The sequence below is a fragment of the Scatophagus argus genome, chromosome 17 (assembly GCF_020382885.2).
Source record: "Scatophagus argus isolate fScaArg1 chromosome 17, fScaArg1.pri, whole genome shotgun sequence".
In the NCBI taxonomy this organism is placed as follows: domain Eukaryota; kingdom Metazoa; phylum Chordata; class Actinopteri; family Scatophagidae; genus Scatophagus; species Scatophagus argus.
This window is the reverse complement of record NC_058509.1, coordinates 12,313,970-12,331,527: the sequence shown is the minus strand read 5'-3', so window position 1 is coordinate 12,331,527 and position 17,558 is coordinate 12,313,970. Positions and strand designations below refer to the sequence as shown.

The 17,558-nt window shown below is 41.6% G+C and overlaps 1 protein-coding gene across 1 annotated transcript in view; it reads right to left on the bottom strand.

The window, feature by feature from the left end:
• The window catches only part of rapgef5a (Rap guanine nucleotide exchange factor (GEF) 5a), a 43,935-nt gene that overhangs the window by 3,334 nt on the left and 23,043 nt on the right, over window positions 1-17,558 (bottom strand). Inside the window, exons 10-25 of the mRNA XM_046417573.1 lie at window positions 11,503-11,648; window positions 10,400-10,500; window positions 6,593-6,671; window positions 6,355-6,499; window positions 5,087-5,178; window positions 4,940-4,970; window positions 4,563-4,641; window positions 4,128-4,277; window positions 3,314-3,411; window positions 2,291-2,413; window positions 1,660-1,838; window positions 1,459-1,549; window positions 1,329-1,379; window positions 1,095-1,182; window positions 916-980; window positions 216-270 (exon numbers count right to left, since the gene is read on the bottom strand). Of these exons, the coding sequence (XP_046273529.1) occupies window positions 216-270; window positions 916-980; window positions 1,095-1,182; window positions 1,329-1,379; window positions 1,459-1,549; window positions 1,660-1,838; window positions 2,291-2,413; window positions 3,314-3,411; window positions 4,128-4,277; window positions 4,563-4,641; window positions 4,940-4,970; window positions 5,087-5,178; window positions 6,355-6,499; window positions 6,593-6,671; window positions 10,400-10,500; window positions 11,503-11,648 (1,573 nt within the window). The remainder of the gene's footprint in view (window positions 1-215; window positions 271-915; window positions 981-1,094; window positions 1,183-1,328; window positions 1,380-1,458; window positions 1,550-1,659; window positions 1,839-2,290; window positions 2,414-3,313; window positions 3,412-4,127; window positions 4,278-4,562; window positions 4,642-4,939; window positions 4,971-5,086; window positions 5,179-6,354; window positions 6,500-6,592; window positions 6,672-10,399; window positions 10,501-11,502; window positions 11,649-17,558) is intronic.

Sequence of the window (17,558 nt, the reverse complement as noted above, 5' to 3'; positions counted from 1 at the left end):
AACTGACCAACAGACTCAAGCTGATGGTGCAGCACACTAACTTAGCTGCAGATGGCAGTAGATTCCTCACAATGAAAGGATCCAAATATAAATATTTCATCCAACAGTTTGTCACAAGAGGGGAGATAATCAGTCAGAAGAGCCCCTTTAACTAAGCCTCTCATCACATATTTGTGATGTTAGGACTACTAACTGAGTTCACTCATAAGACTCACCTGGTTGGTCACTTTGGCAGTGGCGAATCATTCTCACCGTGTCTGCGATCATATGCTGTTGGGTTAAGAGAACATATAGTGCATCAGAGCAATACCAAAAAAAAAAAAAGATTCATTCATTCATTCATAGCATACTATAATATATTTGGTAAAATATCAGCCCAACTTTTGGTTGTCTAACTTAACCTGCAGTGCAAGCCGTGTTTTTCCTCTCACACACCAGAACCTGACTGACTGGTGTTTTCTCAATTCAAACGTTTCTTTCTTTTTTGTGACATACTGCTCTGATTAATTACTGTGAAATGAAAGGATGATGGGAGCAGCTGTGCTCAGCAGGTAGAGCTGGCTGTCTACCAAACGCAGGGTTTGGCAGTTGGATACCCCAGCTCCTCCTGTCCTGGGGCAAGAAACTAAACCTCAGCTTGCTCCTGCTGGTTAGGCCAGCACCTTGCATGGTAACTTGTGTGTGTGTGTGTGTATGTAGGTGAATGTGAGGCAAATTGTGCTATCCAAATGACTGCATTTTTATGTCATTTACCATTTAAGTGATAAATCAATCCCCTGCTGATGCATCACATCTCAGTATGAATGTACACTAGTTAAAAGATGACAGTAATACCTGTCACTCATTTAATATGGGGCCTGTGTGACATTTTGAAAGACATACACTGACAGACAATTGACAACTGACTCAACTCACCAGCTTCTCAAAGTTGACCAGGTTGTCATGGAAGGTCTTATTTCCCTCATGGATGAAGGTGATATCTAAAAGCAGGTGACAAGTGAATTAAAGATTCGCTCACCAAAAAGAGTAAAGTTTGTGTGTGTGCGTGCGTATGTGTGTGTGGATGGGGATGGGGATGGGTGGGGGTAGGATACCTTTCAGGAGAAGAGGCATAAAAGGGATCTTAGGAGGTTTCATCCTCTTGAAGGCTTCCCTATAGGCTTTGTGGTTCAGAGATGGATCCTGAAGAAAGATGTAATAAAGAGGACAGAAAAGAGAGTGGAAAGAAAAGGAATGGAAAAGGAGAAGAGATGTCAAAATTTGACTCTCACTTCAAATCAAGAACAGGCACTGTGGTCTTATCTCTGCATCTGCTGAGTAAGTCTCACCGTGATGAGCTCCAACTCAGAGAAAAGCTTCTTGAACTTCCCCGGACATTTCTGAAAGGAAAGTATTCGGTCAGAATTTGATATAAAACACAGATGTGCAAACACTAAACGTAGCTACGCACACACTTACCTCCCATGTTTGGTTGAGTCGGCTTACAGCTGCTGTGTTCAGACCCATGATGATGGCAAATGCAGAGTTCAAATTTCTTTGGGCTTTACAGCTACAAATACATAAAAACATTGAGAAACCAAAGATCAGTATGCTTGGAAATCTTAATAAGTTTGATGCATGCACTTGTATTTGAATGTATTTTGGAGGGTCTGTTCTTACTGAGCTGCGATCTTGATGAACTTCTTGAGCAGTTGTACTCTCTTGTTGAGAGATACACACATGAGCACCTCGGACATGACCCACTGCTGCACCTCGTTACAGCGCTGGAGCAGGACTGAGAGCGCCGCCGTGTGGCCCGCACCAGGAGCACGGCTGAGGGTGTAGTACACCAGCTCCTGCTGCATGTGGAGGGAGGCAAGAGTGTGAGTAAAAGACATCATTTTGCTTCTCCATGAAATTTTTGATTATTTGATGAAGCATTTAGTCTTTCAAATGTCCAGTCACACAAGGTGATGTCTTGCTCTTTTTGTAAAGTCCAAAACCAGGATAAAATATAAACAGAAAAAGGAGTGCTCACAGTTGGGAATGGGAATCAAGCACAAAATACTGTAGCTGTAAGCTGTAGCCTGTGTTTCTTCATTTGTGCTATGCTTCCCCCATTTTCACAAATATTCAGCTCTTACTGACAGCCACTCTGCTGAAAGACGTAGACTTTCTGAAACCATGATCCAGCAAGTAGAGCATTTGCATCTTTAATGGTTATGCTCCCGTAACCTCTGTCATGAATATGAATTTATTATACAGTGTGTGCACATGCGACATGCATATATTTGCGTGTGTGAACATGTACCTCATGGATGGATTTGAAAAGGGTCCAGTCCAGGTGTGTGAGAGCAGCTGCCACATCCCAGGTGTTAATACCTAAGAGTCGCACAGGCCTCCTGCTTAGCTCAGCACTGTCCGTTAAAGGAGGCTGCACACACACACAGAAAGTTAAGTTAGTGCATAGAAAGGCAAAACAGACACAAAAAACACAGAACATGCTGCGCATACACACAGGTATGTAGGGAATGTGGCTGTCTCTAAATAACAGTTACAATCTGTGACCTTCACAATAAACTATAGAACAGTGAGGGGGGGGGGGATTCAAACAACACACCATTCAAAGGAAACAATATAGCACACAGCCATTACAGCCTGCATACAAGTGGACGTGAAAGTTGAGATGTTCTGTCCAACTCTGGTTATGCTCACCATATCAACTGCAATTCTGCATTTGTAGACCAGACAGCTGACCTTAACTCCTTGGACAATATGCTAATTAAAACTATTTAACTAAAACCTTTTTTTTTTTTTAAATTGGCCCAGTGTAGAGAGTCTACTGGTTTGTCAATGACGGGCTGCTGAATATACCTATCCCAACAAGAAACCAAAATCCAAAATGCATAAAAGGCCCATTATTGCAAAATTATTTAACGTTTTACAGCTGAAACTCCACTGTGAAAATCATGCCGTTACAGAACAACACTTTGCCCTGATACAACACTTTTCAATCCTGCTGTCATGGTCGGGCAACAACAAAGTAACTGCTGCTCACACCTTCTTTCTGCTGTTGAGTCAGAGTTAATAAAAGTCTTTCCAGCTTCCTCATAATGCATGACTCATTGTAACATTGTGAAAATGTGTCAGGAATTAGAATATTCATTTTCATGCCTGATTTAGCCAGAAGATGATAAAGAGTCCACCAACAATATCAGAAGCAGCAAATACCTAAATTATCATATCTCTGTGCTTTGTTGTAAAGCTGCAAGCTGCATCTCATGCTTCTATCAGTGCTCATGAGAGGCACACACAGAACAGTGCATTTATATACCAAGATATCAGTGAGATCCCTGCGACAGGCCATGAGCTTCCCCTGTGGGGTCAAAGACTCTGAATACACACAGTCGCTGGACTGTAAGACCCGACGCTCTGTAGAGACAAATATATACAGAGGAAAAAAAGGAGAGAGAAATTATAATTTGAAAAAAACAACAAAAACCTGCATATTATATTGCTTGAACACTTCACTGTGCACTGTGATTGAAAACTAGCAGAGATGTGTAAACAATGAGCTAAGTTACAGATAAATGGTCAAAGTAGATAACTAAACATAAAACACAGTTAGCCAAGAGTACCGAATAAGCAGTTGAAACAGTAACATTAAATAAAGCACAGAATAAATGGTTGAAATTATGACGTTAGCTAAAAGTACCGCATAAACAGTTGAAATTGTGAAGCTAGCTGAAAGTAAAAAAAGAGCTGAAACGTAAAATTTTGCTAACAGTAAGAAAAACAGCTAATTTTAGCTAAAAATAACAAATAGTTGTAATAATGTACATGAGAGAAAAGTAAAGAATATACAGCTAAATCATAAGATAGTCAATGAAAAGTACAGGGTTGAAAATATCCAGTTTCTTGTTTCTGCCACTTGACCAAACACACCGAAACACTGACTATTCAACCGTATTAAAAATATCACAACAATATTGACTTTTATGTAATAAATAGTGTTAAATGCCATCCAGTTTATGATCCATCTGCAAAAACTGCACTGCACTGTGTTGATGAGGGATGTCATCTGACTCTGTTGGCGTGCTGACTGTGTGCTGTATATGCATTTCTAGAGTGTGTTTGTGCGTGTGTACCTCCAGTGTGCGACACCACAGCGAGCAACATGTCTTCTTCTGCTCTGTCCATTTTCAGACCCACAATCCTCAGCAGCTCGTGGGCCTCCATTGAGGGGTGTATGTGGACACTCAGGTAGGAGTCAGCACTCACATACACGCAACAAATGACTGGAAGACGCAGGAGAAAATGTTCAGTGAAAGCAGTAAAATAGCATAAAAATACTGTGAAATCATAATGAAGCAGATGCAGCAACAATTCACGTATTTACAGAGAGAGACTTGAGTTTATTTTGTCAAGTACTCAAGCAGAAAAAAAAACTGCACACACTATGTATTAAGCAATTTGCATGTGTAAAACTCAGAGACTATCATGCATGACTACGAACAGTTCAAGGCAGTGTGTCTTGTTCTGTTTATGTGTGTGCACGTGTTGTGTTTGTGTCTGTTACTCACCCTCTCTAGTCTCAGTCGGGGGACTTCGAAGTTGCAAGCAGTTTTCCTTTAAACTCAACTGCTGATACATTTGTTTACTCTGAGAGAGACAGATGGAGAGAGAGAGAGAGAGAGAGAGAGAGAGTAAGAAATATATGTGATAAGACTGTATAGTTCACGGAATATAGAAATTCACTCATAACTTCTGTAGCATCTGTATCAGCCCGGTTACAACTCGGATTTAATTATTACAACTGAATGCACACTAGTGTATGACTGAAGGTAATTCTCATTAACATAGGCTGACACCATCAGGAAATTAGTACTTTGGTTTTGACAAAAAGGATATCATTGCTCGTCTACCAAATGACACCTTTATTTAATATGCCCCCCTTTACCTTTTGGTTTGGAGGGCAGTCATCCACAGTGCTAGGAAACAAGCAAACACAACAGTGAGGACAGATGAAGGTACGTACGAATAAATGAAAAGAGAAAAGCATACACATGGACCGCCTTTGATATTTACTATTGTCATATGTACTTACTGTCTGCGACGCAGAAGTTTCTGGAACTCCTTCAGGTCTTTCTCCAGGGTGGGGAACTCATACAGATCTTCCAAAACATACCTGTACAGGGTCTGACAGAGAAAGAAGAAAACCAAGAACCATTAAATCATACTCGTGTTAACACTTGTTGATTGATTATGAAGTATTTGCTTGTTTGGCTAGATACCGTTTGAGGGCCTCATAATAGATCAAAACATCCTAATGGCCTTCCATAGAAATGCTTACCAAACTTCTGGCACATTTCACCATGCGTATTGATGATCAAGGTGAGTAAAAGACTTAAATCCCCGTGACAACAGTGAAAGAGAAACAACAAACATAGGCAGACACACACACACCTGCTTATCGCTGTCATTGACCCACCGTAGCCTCCCATCCCATTTCCCTCCTCTGTTACTAGGCAACCATCACCTGGGTTACGCACTCCATATGAGATTATACCCATGCCAACCCTCGCACTTTGGTTTCCATGGAAACCCGGCATCGTGCAATGGAGCTGTCAGGTTGTGGAGGGACAAGTGATTGGCGAGTGTGTGTGCGCTTGTGGTGAGTGAGCGTGTGAACGAGTGCAAGTGTGATGGTGTTGTGTGTCTGTCTGTCTGTGTTTGTCCGTTTCTCTTTCACAGTCGTCACAGGGATTTAAATCCAATTCAGTCAACCATGTGAAAACATAGCAGGAGCACAGCAAATACAGGCAGGATATGTTGTCAGGAGAGTGATAATAATGTGACACTAAGTATGCGTGTGTTTGTAACACTCCTGATGTCCTGTGTAGATACTGTTTATTGTTCATGCAATATGTGGTAGAATACTTTATTTTGAGATGTGTTCATTTTATTTATTATTTGTTATTAGACACAGTTAATGTGAACAATTCTACCTCATATCTGGTATTGGTCTTTAACAGAAAAACACATATGATATACCCCCATTCCAATGATACATCATCGAAGTGCTCATATTTTTTCTTTCTTATTATCTTGCTTAGTCAGAAGAAGGGAAAGAAAAATCAGCAAGATGCGGGAGAAAGCTACAACACAGTTTACGTAAAAGACGGAGGAAAACACACACACAAACACAGCCACTCACACAAAGCACCAGTTCTCTCCATAAAATGCTTGATGTCTTGTCGTGCAGAACTCGAGAAAGAACATTTTAGAACAAGACAGAGAGACAAATGAAGATGGATGAGAAAGAGTGACAAGAATAAAAAAAAACAGATGTGATGAAGGTGAGTGGTACCACACCTTCATGAAGCTCCTGACGTGTTCCTCTTCCTTGAGGAAGTCCTTGTAAAGCCTGCTCCAGTGGGAGACCAGCTGCAGTACCTTACGTTTCCTGAAGAGGGCATCTTTGCCCTCCTCCTGGCCCCTGCAGCGGGCGCTGCTATAGGTAAGAGCAGTCATGGAGGCAACAAAGGACAGTGTGGAGGAGATGTGTATGTGTGTGTGTGTGTGTGTGAGATTATGTGCCAGTTAAGGATATTGTCCCAGCAGAGCCTGACAGAGGTCAGGGGTGGACATGAACACCAGGTAGGTCAACAGGAAGTCATCCAGCAGCATTTCTGAAACACAGGAAATGTTTCATCAGTCACTTTCAAGACCTTTGCTGGCAAGTGTTAGAAGAGAGAGTTTTGAGCATATTTATGGCATTAATACGTGGACAGTCACATGAATGTGTGTAAATGATCCATCCCATTTTCCCTTTTAATTGGCCCTAAGTAGCTTCAAAGCTGTGATAATATCATATCAGCAGTGGATCAAATGACAGCTGACGATCAATTGTGGCTCCTCATGGTGACAATCCCACAGAGAATCATAATCAGCTTTGTAAATCCCCTCCTTCCACAAAGCTGTGTAGCTTCTTTCACCTGATACTCTTTTCCTGGCTCACAATCTTACCTTTACTCACTTTCATGGCACTATTTTTTGCTGTAACATGGATCTTGGAAAATCAAACACATCAGACAACAGACAGACAAAGTAAGCAAATAGCGAATGGTGAATATCGTTCATGAGCATTTAGCAGCCGAAGAGCCTGATCTTTCCCCTTGTGAGTTGGTGGAGGCAAAAACTGAGTTAAAATGAGAGTGAAAAATAAACTTTTTATTAATCAGGTGGACAGAAACTCCTATTTAATTTAACATGCAACTCTAAGCTAACATGTTCATCCTATTGACTTAAAAAGTTAATTGTATGTCTTTTATGGCTGCTTTGTTAAATCAAATAGAAACACTTACAATTTCTTGCGCATACTTTCATGCACATTTCCTAAATAATCAACCTGACATATTATGTATCTCTGAAGACTTTCTCCACTGAAAGTCAAAATGAAGATCTGCAGAAAACCAAAGTTTGGCTGCACAGAATGAGTTTGGGGTTGAACAGGTTAAAATAGGCCTATGCTTATTTCCCTTTAAATAATGGCCTTGGATATTGCTTATTTTTTTCGATATATACTGCTATAGAGAAATAGGTCAGATTTGAAACCAAGTTTAAAGAAAAAACATTTGCCATCAAAAAGGGAGCAGGTTTTTCCTTCTCCTTTTCCTTACCTTAACAAATTCAAAAAGTAGAAATCATCAGAATAGAACCGACTACAGTGCAAGTGAGACTACAAAGATGTGTGTGTGTGTGTGTGTGAGTGACTCAGCAGGTGTTCAGTGGGTAAGAACCGACTATAAAACAGCCCTCATGGCAGCTGGGTAATGAGCCGTTGTTGGTGGTGTGAGGGAGCTGTGGTGTGTGCGTGCACACGTTATGTGTGGTGTCAAACCCTTTCTCTGAGAAAACGCGTGACCCAAATATGACTCTGTTGGCCAGAGAGCAAAGAAATCAATTATAGAAGACTGAGCAGAGGCTGTGGCATTCATATTTGATCAACCGTCTTGTCTTTAGAAATAAAAACACAATTTTTCTTAAGAAATATTTTTAGGCAGGTCTGAGTGAGCTTATCACTTTTCCAAATGCCAGCTGACTTGCTTTCATTTTCCATTTCTTTTTGGAGCCCTTTTCAATCTGCAGATGCAGAGCTCCTTCATCTATCAGTCTTTTTTTCTGCCCTCTATAACCCTCTCTCGCTGTCTCTTTCTCTCCCTCCCAAACTATGCTCATTCAACCCCCCTCAACCCCATTTTTTCATTTTCTCCTTCTCAGCAGCTACATTTCCTCCTGCTACTGCTCTCCTCCTACACTCACCCCTCTCTCTCTCAGCCCTCTGTGATGATAAATATCCATTTTCATCTTCAACATATGCCCTCTGTATTTGCCCGCTGGCACACACAAAGTCAAACACATACACAGTGGATACAGGAATACACACACACACACACACACACACACACACACAGAGAGAGAGAGAGAGAGAGAGAGAGAGAGAGAGAGAGAGAGAGAGAGAGAGAGAGAGAGAGAGAGAGAGAGAGAGAGAGAGAGAGAGAGCACCCTGATGAATAACTCATTCAATTCTGACCTTGGGGACTTTATCTCCTCTAAGAAAGACAGGAAAAAGAGAGAAAATGTGCATGTGCTGAACTAATCGCCATAATCTGCTGCTGTGTTTTTTGTTGTGTGTGTGTGTGTGTGTGTACATGGGCAGGGGTGGTTGGGGTAATCGCTCTCTTCTCTCTGTGGAAGCGTGTTCAAGCCTGTTCAACATGCTGCACGCCTAAGCCCACTAAAACGGCACACTGAAGCTCAGCGCCATCCCAGAGGGCCTCAGCATACACACACACACACACACACACCCAACCTCATGCTTATTCAACGCACACAGACCAAAAGATGCACACACACAGACAAAGACAGCCAAACATGCACATACACTTTTGATCTGCATCCCTACTCCTGCCTCTCCCTCTGCAAAAAAATATATATAAAAAAGTGAGCCTTTTCTCTGTTGAGTGAATAAATATCAGGTCGTCTTCCTCCACAAAGACCATCTCAGTTCTCTCCCCCTCTCCCTCTCTCACACATCATCCTATCTCCTTCTTTCTTCATTTGCTTCCTCCTTTTCAGTGAGATGGCTCCCTGTGGACTGATGGGAACTGGTGGTGCTGAGGAGTTGATACATAAAGACGCCTTGTTTTAAAGTAGCATAAGCAGGCAAGACCAGGGCTTATAAGATACAGATTGGGACCCAGATGTCCCTGTGGGACAAACAAAAGTATTATTTTATTGGACCTGGACTCTATTGTGATACTTGAGTTCATCATAGAAGAAAAAAGTGACTATGACGAGAAATTAGTTGCTTTGTTTTTTTTTTAAATGTACAGGAAGGATTACATCACAATTTAACATCATTTAGACCAGCTCACTTCACAAATGCTTTCAAATAAACACTTATCTAGCAGTTATCTAGTTGGTTAAAAAACTAATTAACACTTGATTGCCTCCATTGTTATCTAGTTTTGTTGAGACAATTTTTAACTGACAAAGAATTCTTGCATCTTTTAACATCTTTTTCACTGCTTTTTAAACATTTTACATACCACACAATTAACTGATTATGTTCAAAATTAGTGAAGAAAAATCAAAATGAAAATCATTAATTGAAGCTTTTTTTTTTTAAACGTGATATATGTGCTACATGGCTATTAAAACAAATGGCAAAACGTTTCCCAAGGTAAAGCAGTATAGCCAGTAGCCAGTAGCCAATAGCCAAACAGTAACTGCAGCATTGTCAAAAAGCCCAGAAGTTATTGAGAATTGTGAAAAGAAGATTTGAGACGTAACAGACCAGTGACATAGCTTGCAGCAGAAATGCCTACAACACCCTGAGGAAATCATTTCACAAACTCATTAGAGCATTTCACTTCTTGAATGTGCCTCATATCTACAGGCAGCGACATGGCCGAATGACTGCACACACGCACCTGGATGTGGTGTGAAGTGCCGACTGATTCATGTAGCCACACAAACACACGCACAGGTGGTGTAATCTCAGGGAAGCACATACCTCCCAGGTTTGAACCCACTTCGGGGAAAAACCAAGAGACAAAGAAAGGTCCAGGTTGGGTTGTGTTGTAACTTGTTGTGTGGCACTGAAAATGAAATTCCTCTGAATAAGCGGGCAGGGAGTTGCTCAGTTTTAAATACACTTTTGGTCAAACGGCCGAGACAAACATTTCAGCTGCGGTATTTACATGACAAACTGTCTAATTTTCCACTAACTTTTTGTTTTATTCTGATCCTTTTCAGCTATTTAATTCTATATTTTTATGGAAATACAACCTGGCCCTGTGCACATTATTTACAAGACAAGTGTGTTCACCCGTGTGCCTGTCGACAAACTTACCACTCTCTCTGCTCTCTGGCGCCCCTCTTTGGTCATCCAACCGCAGGTCACTCAGCAGGTGCTCCAAGATCTTGAGCGGTGTCCCCGACACCACGACGTACCTGTAAGACGAAGAGTTGCAACAGTCTTCCTCATCAGAGAATGAGCACCAAGTATGACCACTTTCATTCCTCAGTCCTCCTGCCTCCTCTTCGTCCTTGCTCTCCTCCACATCATCGTCATCGATGTAGCGAAAATAGGGAACATCAAACGTACAGATTTCTGAACTGCTACCATCTTCACCATAATTGCTATCCTCATCATCTATGTCCTCCTCATCTTCATCTATGTCTTCCTCTGCCTCTGCAAGCGTAGCTAGCTCGGTGGTCATCTTCATATCTGAACACTTCCCGAGGATCAGACCTCATCTGAAGCCTGGCGCACCCAGGAAGGGTGCTCTCCTGTGGGGCAAAAACTGCCTTGCCTTCTGCCCCTGTCACCTGAGAGCTCCAGAGATTAAAACCCTCTCTCTGACAGCTCCTTCAGAAGCACTCGGAGGGAACTGATTTCTAGCGAAGATGCTGAGCACTGTACACACACACACACACACACACACACACACACCCACATAACCTGCCTGTCACTGACACTCCCTGTATTGTGCCTTAGGTCTTGGCTCACATTTGTTTAAGTGCACACCGCTCAAAACAAACTGACTTTGAGGAAAGCCATATGTGTGTGTGTGTGCACATGATCCCAAACACATACACTGATTTTCAGAAAGAAGTAAACCAGTCTTGGTGTCATCTTTGTTTCCCTTTCAGCTGAAAACAAAAAAGCCATTCTCTTCCTTCCGCTCTGTGCCAGAAGCTAAAGCATACATTATCTAAGATACTCTCACATACACACACACACACACACACACACACACACACACACACACACACACACACACAGGGTTGACAGCACTACTGGTATTTTGCATGTACATGCAAGAGTGAGTGATTGCAACTTGAGATCCCAAAGTAAAAAGCTGAAAAGAGGAGGGAGGAGCACTATGATTATGTGTTTCTGTCGCAAATGTTAGTTTGGAGGGCTCTCATTATGTAGGAGGAGGGGCTGACCTCTTGTCGCAATCCTCTTCTCTGGACCCGCCCCCTGACGATGTGGGTGAGGGCCGGTCCGATGGCGACGTCACTGACGATGTCACTCTCTGCAGCACCAATACATCCCTTCCTCTCTCCTTCAGACAAACCCTCCCCACGGCCTCCTGTGAGAGACAGAAGGCAGGGGACAGATGAGAGGGGATAGTGAAATAAAGTGAGGCGAGGACACAACTGTTGGGAGGGAGTGAAGACACAGTAGATGCTTTTTAGCATCAACAGGCAATAAAATTAACGCACCTGTCTACATTATTATATCATCTTATAAGCTCATATAAACATTACACACCCAGGAAGAGAACAACATACATACCTGTGTGTTCAGTAGAGACTGACTGATATATCAGTTGATATCAATATTATGGGCTTATTATGGTTTATTACAAGCTATATAGGTGTCTTTGTATGTGATGGTCAAAGTGTAACAAAAAGTTACAGCCAGATGCTGTAATGCTGTATGTTTGAGGTAATTTAATATCAGTCACTACTCTTTATTGATCAAGTTTTGGGGAACATTATGAATACTGTCTCTTGTGAAATCTGTTAAAAAAAAAAAACAAATATATAATTGGTAGATTTTAAACTCTCAAATACTGTTCTGGACCTAAAAAAATGCACCATCAGACCAATTCATTTAAGATCAAAATGCCTGTCCTACACAAATGTAGCGCAAACAAATTTTCACCATTTCACACATGCACACACAGACGCTCTCATCAAAAGGAAGCATTGCATTTCCTGTCTTGAGAAGAAATACTATTGCATAACAAATAACAATGGGGACAACTAGGAATGCGGGCTGGCATTTGAAATGATCTCCCGCTCCAAAAAAGAACAGCAACTTGATCTGCGACTACGGTACACACCTGCAGTGACGGTGCAGCAGCGACAGAGCTCAACATGCACAAAGGAGCACAATGAGAGACAGACCAAGGAGAGTAGTGAAAAAGGAGAGGAAAGAGAGAGAGAGAGAGAGAGAGAGAGAGAGAGAGAGAGAGAGAGAGATCAAAGGCAGTGGACAGGAGCAGCGTCTCTCCTCCAGCTGCTGCCGGAGGGATTGAGAAGCAATCACAAGTGACACAGAGACCTCTCTATGCAGGGCTGTCTGTCTGTTGTACACAAAACACACACACCACACACACACACACACACACACACACACACACACACACACACACACACAGGACTGCATACTTCAACACTTCGATGCCACAATTACATAACATCACAGTGACGACAGCTCTTGTTTTGTTTTGTTAGAAAATATAATCAAAAAGTCCTAGGGTTCATACAGTATGCCAACAGTACAGTAATCAATTTCTGTGATAACAACATCAACCTTGATTTCATTTGAGACATCAAGGAGCCCTAACACAGAGCATTGCTAATGCAGTCACAGATACCTTTGTAAGAAACAAAAACAAGTCAATGGACAAGTAAAACACACACACTATCTCTGTGATCGTCTGATGAAAGTAGAGTCTGATTCTGAGAGACAGCAGGTGGGGTGTGGGTGTGGGTGTGTGTGTGTGTGGTGTGTGTGTGGGGACATGCCCTGATGACTCATAGTCTACAGGGGGGTTGTACAGATGTTCATCATTCTGAGGTCTGGACCCCATCTCTCAGGTGTGCTGCTGTAGGCCACATTTTCTCCCTTAACCTTCATTTACTTGTTAAAATCTAACACAATTTAAATATTGTATGTTTTTATTACTATTCTGACAAATCATTTAGGCTCATTCACCACTGACACTGATCTTATTTAACAACTTCCACATCCACAGCATCTGGAAAAAAATCTGATCTGAATCAAAGGGCTGAGGATAGAGGGTCTCCTATACTGCATGAGTCCTTTCAGTCAGTTAGCTGGTTAGTTAACTTAACTTAAGTCCACTGTCCCTATCTACGTTACAGCTAAATGATAATGCTGAGATAGCACTTGCAACTGCAATACAGAATATTCTGGTTTATTTTGACACCTTATAATGATTCATTGTTGAGGCGTTCAGGAAGTTCATAGAAAAAAACAACACTTGCCCACTCTGGTTTGATTCCCGGTAGCAAAGCCTTCATTTTGGCTGAGCATTCGAGAAAACAAAACCGGAGGTGGTTAAGCGCAGTACAGTCTTGTTCAGGACTTGATTTAGAGAGTCTTCAACTTGAGTAAGATGTCTGGAGCTTGCAGTTTCATACTGCAATTTAAAAAACTCTATAAATATTTGGTTAGTCCTCCTACTCAGCCATTCTTGACTTGAAACTGAAAAAAACACAATGCTACATAGCAGTACAGACTCACTTCAATGTGAATGAAGCATAAGGCAAAGGATAAGACTGTATTACTACCCAGCCTTTAGCTGCCCCATGAGTTTCATATCAACCAGCACAAAATAATCAAGAATCCAGTCGATACACAAACTGTAAACAACAACGTCATAATGTACAGTATATAAAAGACTACATGGTCCTCAAAGTAAACCAACCTGTGGACAATATGTACTTTTAAGCAAACATTGCTATTTCATTATGTAACCAGCTGGCTGATGTAAAGAGATCAGACACGGCATGTCATTAATTACAATATGGGCTGGCACCCAGACCACACCCAGCGGCCCAGATGTGATGGCAAGATAACAAGCTTGGTGGCTAAGTGGTCTAAAGGGGACATGCCATTAGACCACATCATCCAGGGGTCAAATATGAACTGGGACACTTTATCGCATGTCTCCCCCTTTAATCTCTCCTGACCCTTCCCCTTCCTCTACACCATCAACTACCTAATGAAACCTTAGAAATACTGTGGTAAAAAAATGAAGAAAAAGAAAAAAAGAGGGATTATGTAACTAATTATGCAGTAACTATTATAAAACAAAGGAGGAGAAAATGTTGTGCTGTGTTCCTGATACAGTTGCAGACCCCTGATCTTTCTGATAACACACTCACACTCTTTACACAGATGCCAAGAAAAACAACTCTGAGCCAAGAGTGGAGGAAGGCAGGATAATCTCTCTCTCTCTCTCACACACACACACACACACCCAAACACAAACTGAAGGCTAACAGAAAACACAGAACAAAAGTAAAACTTACAACACCCCCACTGTGCATATGTAACTATAAACAGCATTTCTCAAGAACAACATTAATGGAGCCTGAGAAAGAATGCGAGTCATGAAAAGAAAAATCACACAAAGTACGTACTTGAGTGCTGTGGAGAGCAGGGGGTCAGAAAGTTATGCAACAGAGAAAGAGGGAGAGAACAAGAAAGGAAAGCAAAATGAAAGGCAAGAGACCGAGACGGAAAGTGGAGTGTAGGGGAAAAAGTGAGAAATACAAGAGACAGCATCTTAGATGTTGTGTCAGTCCAACTGTCATATCGTATTTATACAAACTCTTTAAATTTAAAAGAGCATTTTACATTTTACAGTTTATTCAGCTGCAGAAACAAATGTCAACACTACAGACAAAACAAATACATGATACGTGGGTCGCAGGTTGGGTGGGACATTTCTAAACTGTTATGGTGGACAGCAGAACCTTTAAAGACAAAATTTCAGGATCTCCAAACTCTCTTCCAAACATAATGCATAAAACTGGATCAGTCATGTAAGGTCTGTACTGACCTCCATTACTCATTTCCCAGGGCACTCACTCATTCTCAGTTAGCAGGTGCGTCAGACCCTTTCCTCACATTTCTTCCCATCCCTTCCTTCAATTCATCCATCTGTGCTTACACCCCATCTCCACCCTTCCCTGCTCACTGTCTCCTCTCTGCAAACACTTTTTCGGCCCCCACGCTTGGGCCAAGTCTCTCCCTCTCGGGCTCTGTCTTTGAATGGTCAGACTTTATGCTCTAGAGGTTTGACATTTGGGAAAAGAAGAGGGGAAGAGACGAGGACATGCGTTGGCTGTGGCCTTCACGGGGTCAAAAACCGCGATCACAGGTCTCTCACTCACAGGAAGAAAAGGACAACGCAAAACATCTTCTGCCTTTCAATAAATCAGGACTTGTGTGACAAAAGCACTTTTGCCCTCTCTCCGTCTCTCTGTCACTCACTCAGTCCTCTTTTCTTTCTCGCTCTCACACACACAAACAGAGCAATGGGAAGGGAACACAGAGTGTTTCCTTTAGGCTCTCCACAAGGCCCACCTTTCCTCTGCACAATCTGTCATATTGTGTGTGTCTGTGTGTGTGTGTGTGTGTGTGTGTGCTGGTGTCTGTGCTGATAATGACCAAGCCATATCTGTGTTGTGATAGCTCTGGGGTCCGATTCCTGGAAATAATGGATAACAATATGAAAACACAGTGTTTTTAGGCCACCAGCACACATACGTACAACCATACATGCAAAAACACACACAGTGAATGCAACACAAGCTTCCCAAAAAGCCTGCCTGTGTAAGAGTGTGTGTGTGATGCATGCTGTGACCTGGTATAAATCCCTTGTGCAAGTGGACCTGTGATAGACTCAAATACAAGTCTGAAGTGACTAAATGACAAAGATGTATCCAATAATGCTGTACTCATATCTGAGTTATATCACTATGGAAACAGCCCACACTACTTTGTCAGAAGTTGTCTGTCACGGAAAAAAAATCACCATGACAACCCAGTAAAAGGAGAGAGGTCTTTGTGGTGAACTGAGCTGTTTGCTTGGTTTTGGTTTCTGCCACATTTTGCAGCCTAAGCTGGACAATCAGACATGCTGTTACATATCTACTTACATGTGCAGTGAATGGAAGCAAAGACTCATAACGCATGCTTCCCGTAATTACTACAGGAAGACTAAGAGCCTCTTATCAAGCCCATAAACCTGCAAAAATGAAGAATCACCGGGTTCACTTTTACTTTGCACACTTTTATCAGAGTCACTGTCGCTCTCTGTGAATTAAAGTGCTTGAGTGTTTGATGGAGCACAACTGATGACTTTTAAAACTATGAATCAGTCTAACACAAACAACATGTATTCTTATGGGTTAGATAAATAAGATCAGGATAATAAAGTGCATCTTTTGCAAAACCCTTAGCTACAGCACCCCTATAGCTGCCAATAACTCCCTTCCTCTTCCTCTTCTTGGTTATATAAGGATTTTATTGCTTGCTCAGCAGTGACATGATATCTGAAATATTTTTATATCTGACCCGTTCTACTTTACTTTTATACTTGTATTCTTGTATATGGAGGTGTACATATAATCATCATTTGACAACTCCAGAATGAGCTGCCGATGCTGTTCCCAATTAAAAGATGAGCCTGATGTTAGTTCCTATTTTGTCTGATCTGAGAAAAGGTACTTTCTGATGTGACAAAATGGGGATTGGTGTGCAGAGTGAAGGATCTTTGAACTACATGAAGGGCTCATCATGAACCTTTTAACAGTAATCAGTTTTAAAACAAAAACATTGTTCTATTCTACAATAAAGTCCTAGTCTGGACTAGTATTTAAAGTTCTGTGGATCAGAAAAATGCTCGGCTCTGTACATCTGTGTAAAAATGTGCTAGTGATGAACGAGAATATGAAATGACAAAATTCAGATGTTTGCTGACTAACATAATGATTTTAGCAGTAGCTTCACCGATCATCATAAAACTGTAGAAATATTTCTAAAGTAATGCCGTCATAAAACACCATATGTTACTATTTTTTTTGTATATGGAATGAAAGTAAAAGCATATGTACTCTGGAAAATCCCTGAGGCTGAACTTGTCGTGCTCGTGAGATATGCGTCACATTTCTCAAATAAATGCATCATGATGTTGAGTGAAATCAGACTGCATTTTCATTGCAGTTTCATTTCCTGCCTTCAGGTGTACTGTAGAGCGAGATTATACAGTACAGCGCTTCACTAACACCCCACTCATTATGCGCACACTCTGACTCAGCCTGCCACAGCACCGACAGAGCATGAACACAGGCACACAAGCTCCCACACATGATTACAAGCTGACACACATACATACACACACACACACGGACACAACTTGACAGACTGTGAAAAGAGCGTGAGATCACACTAC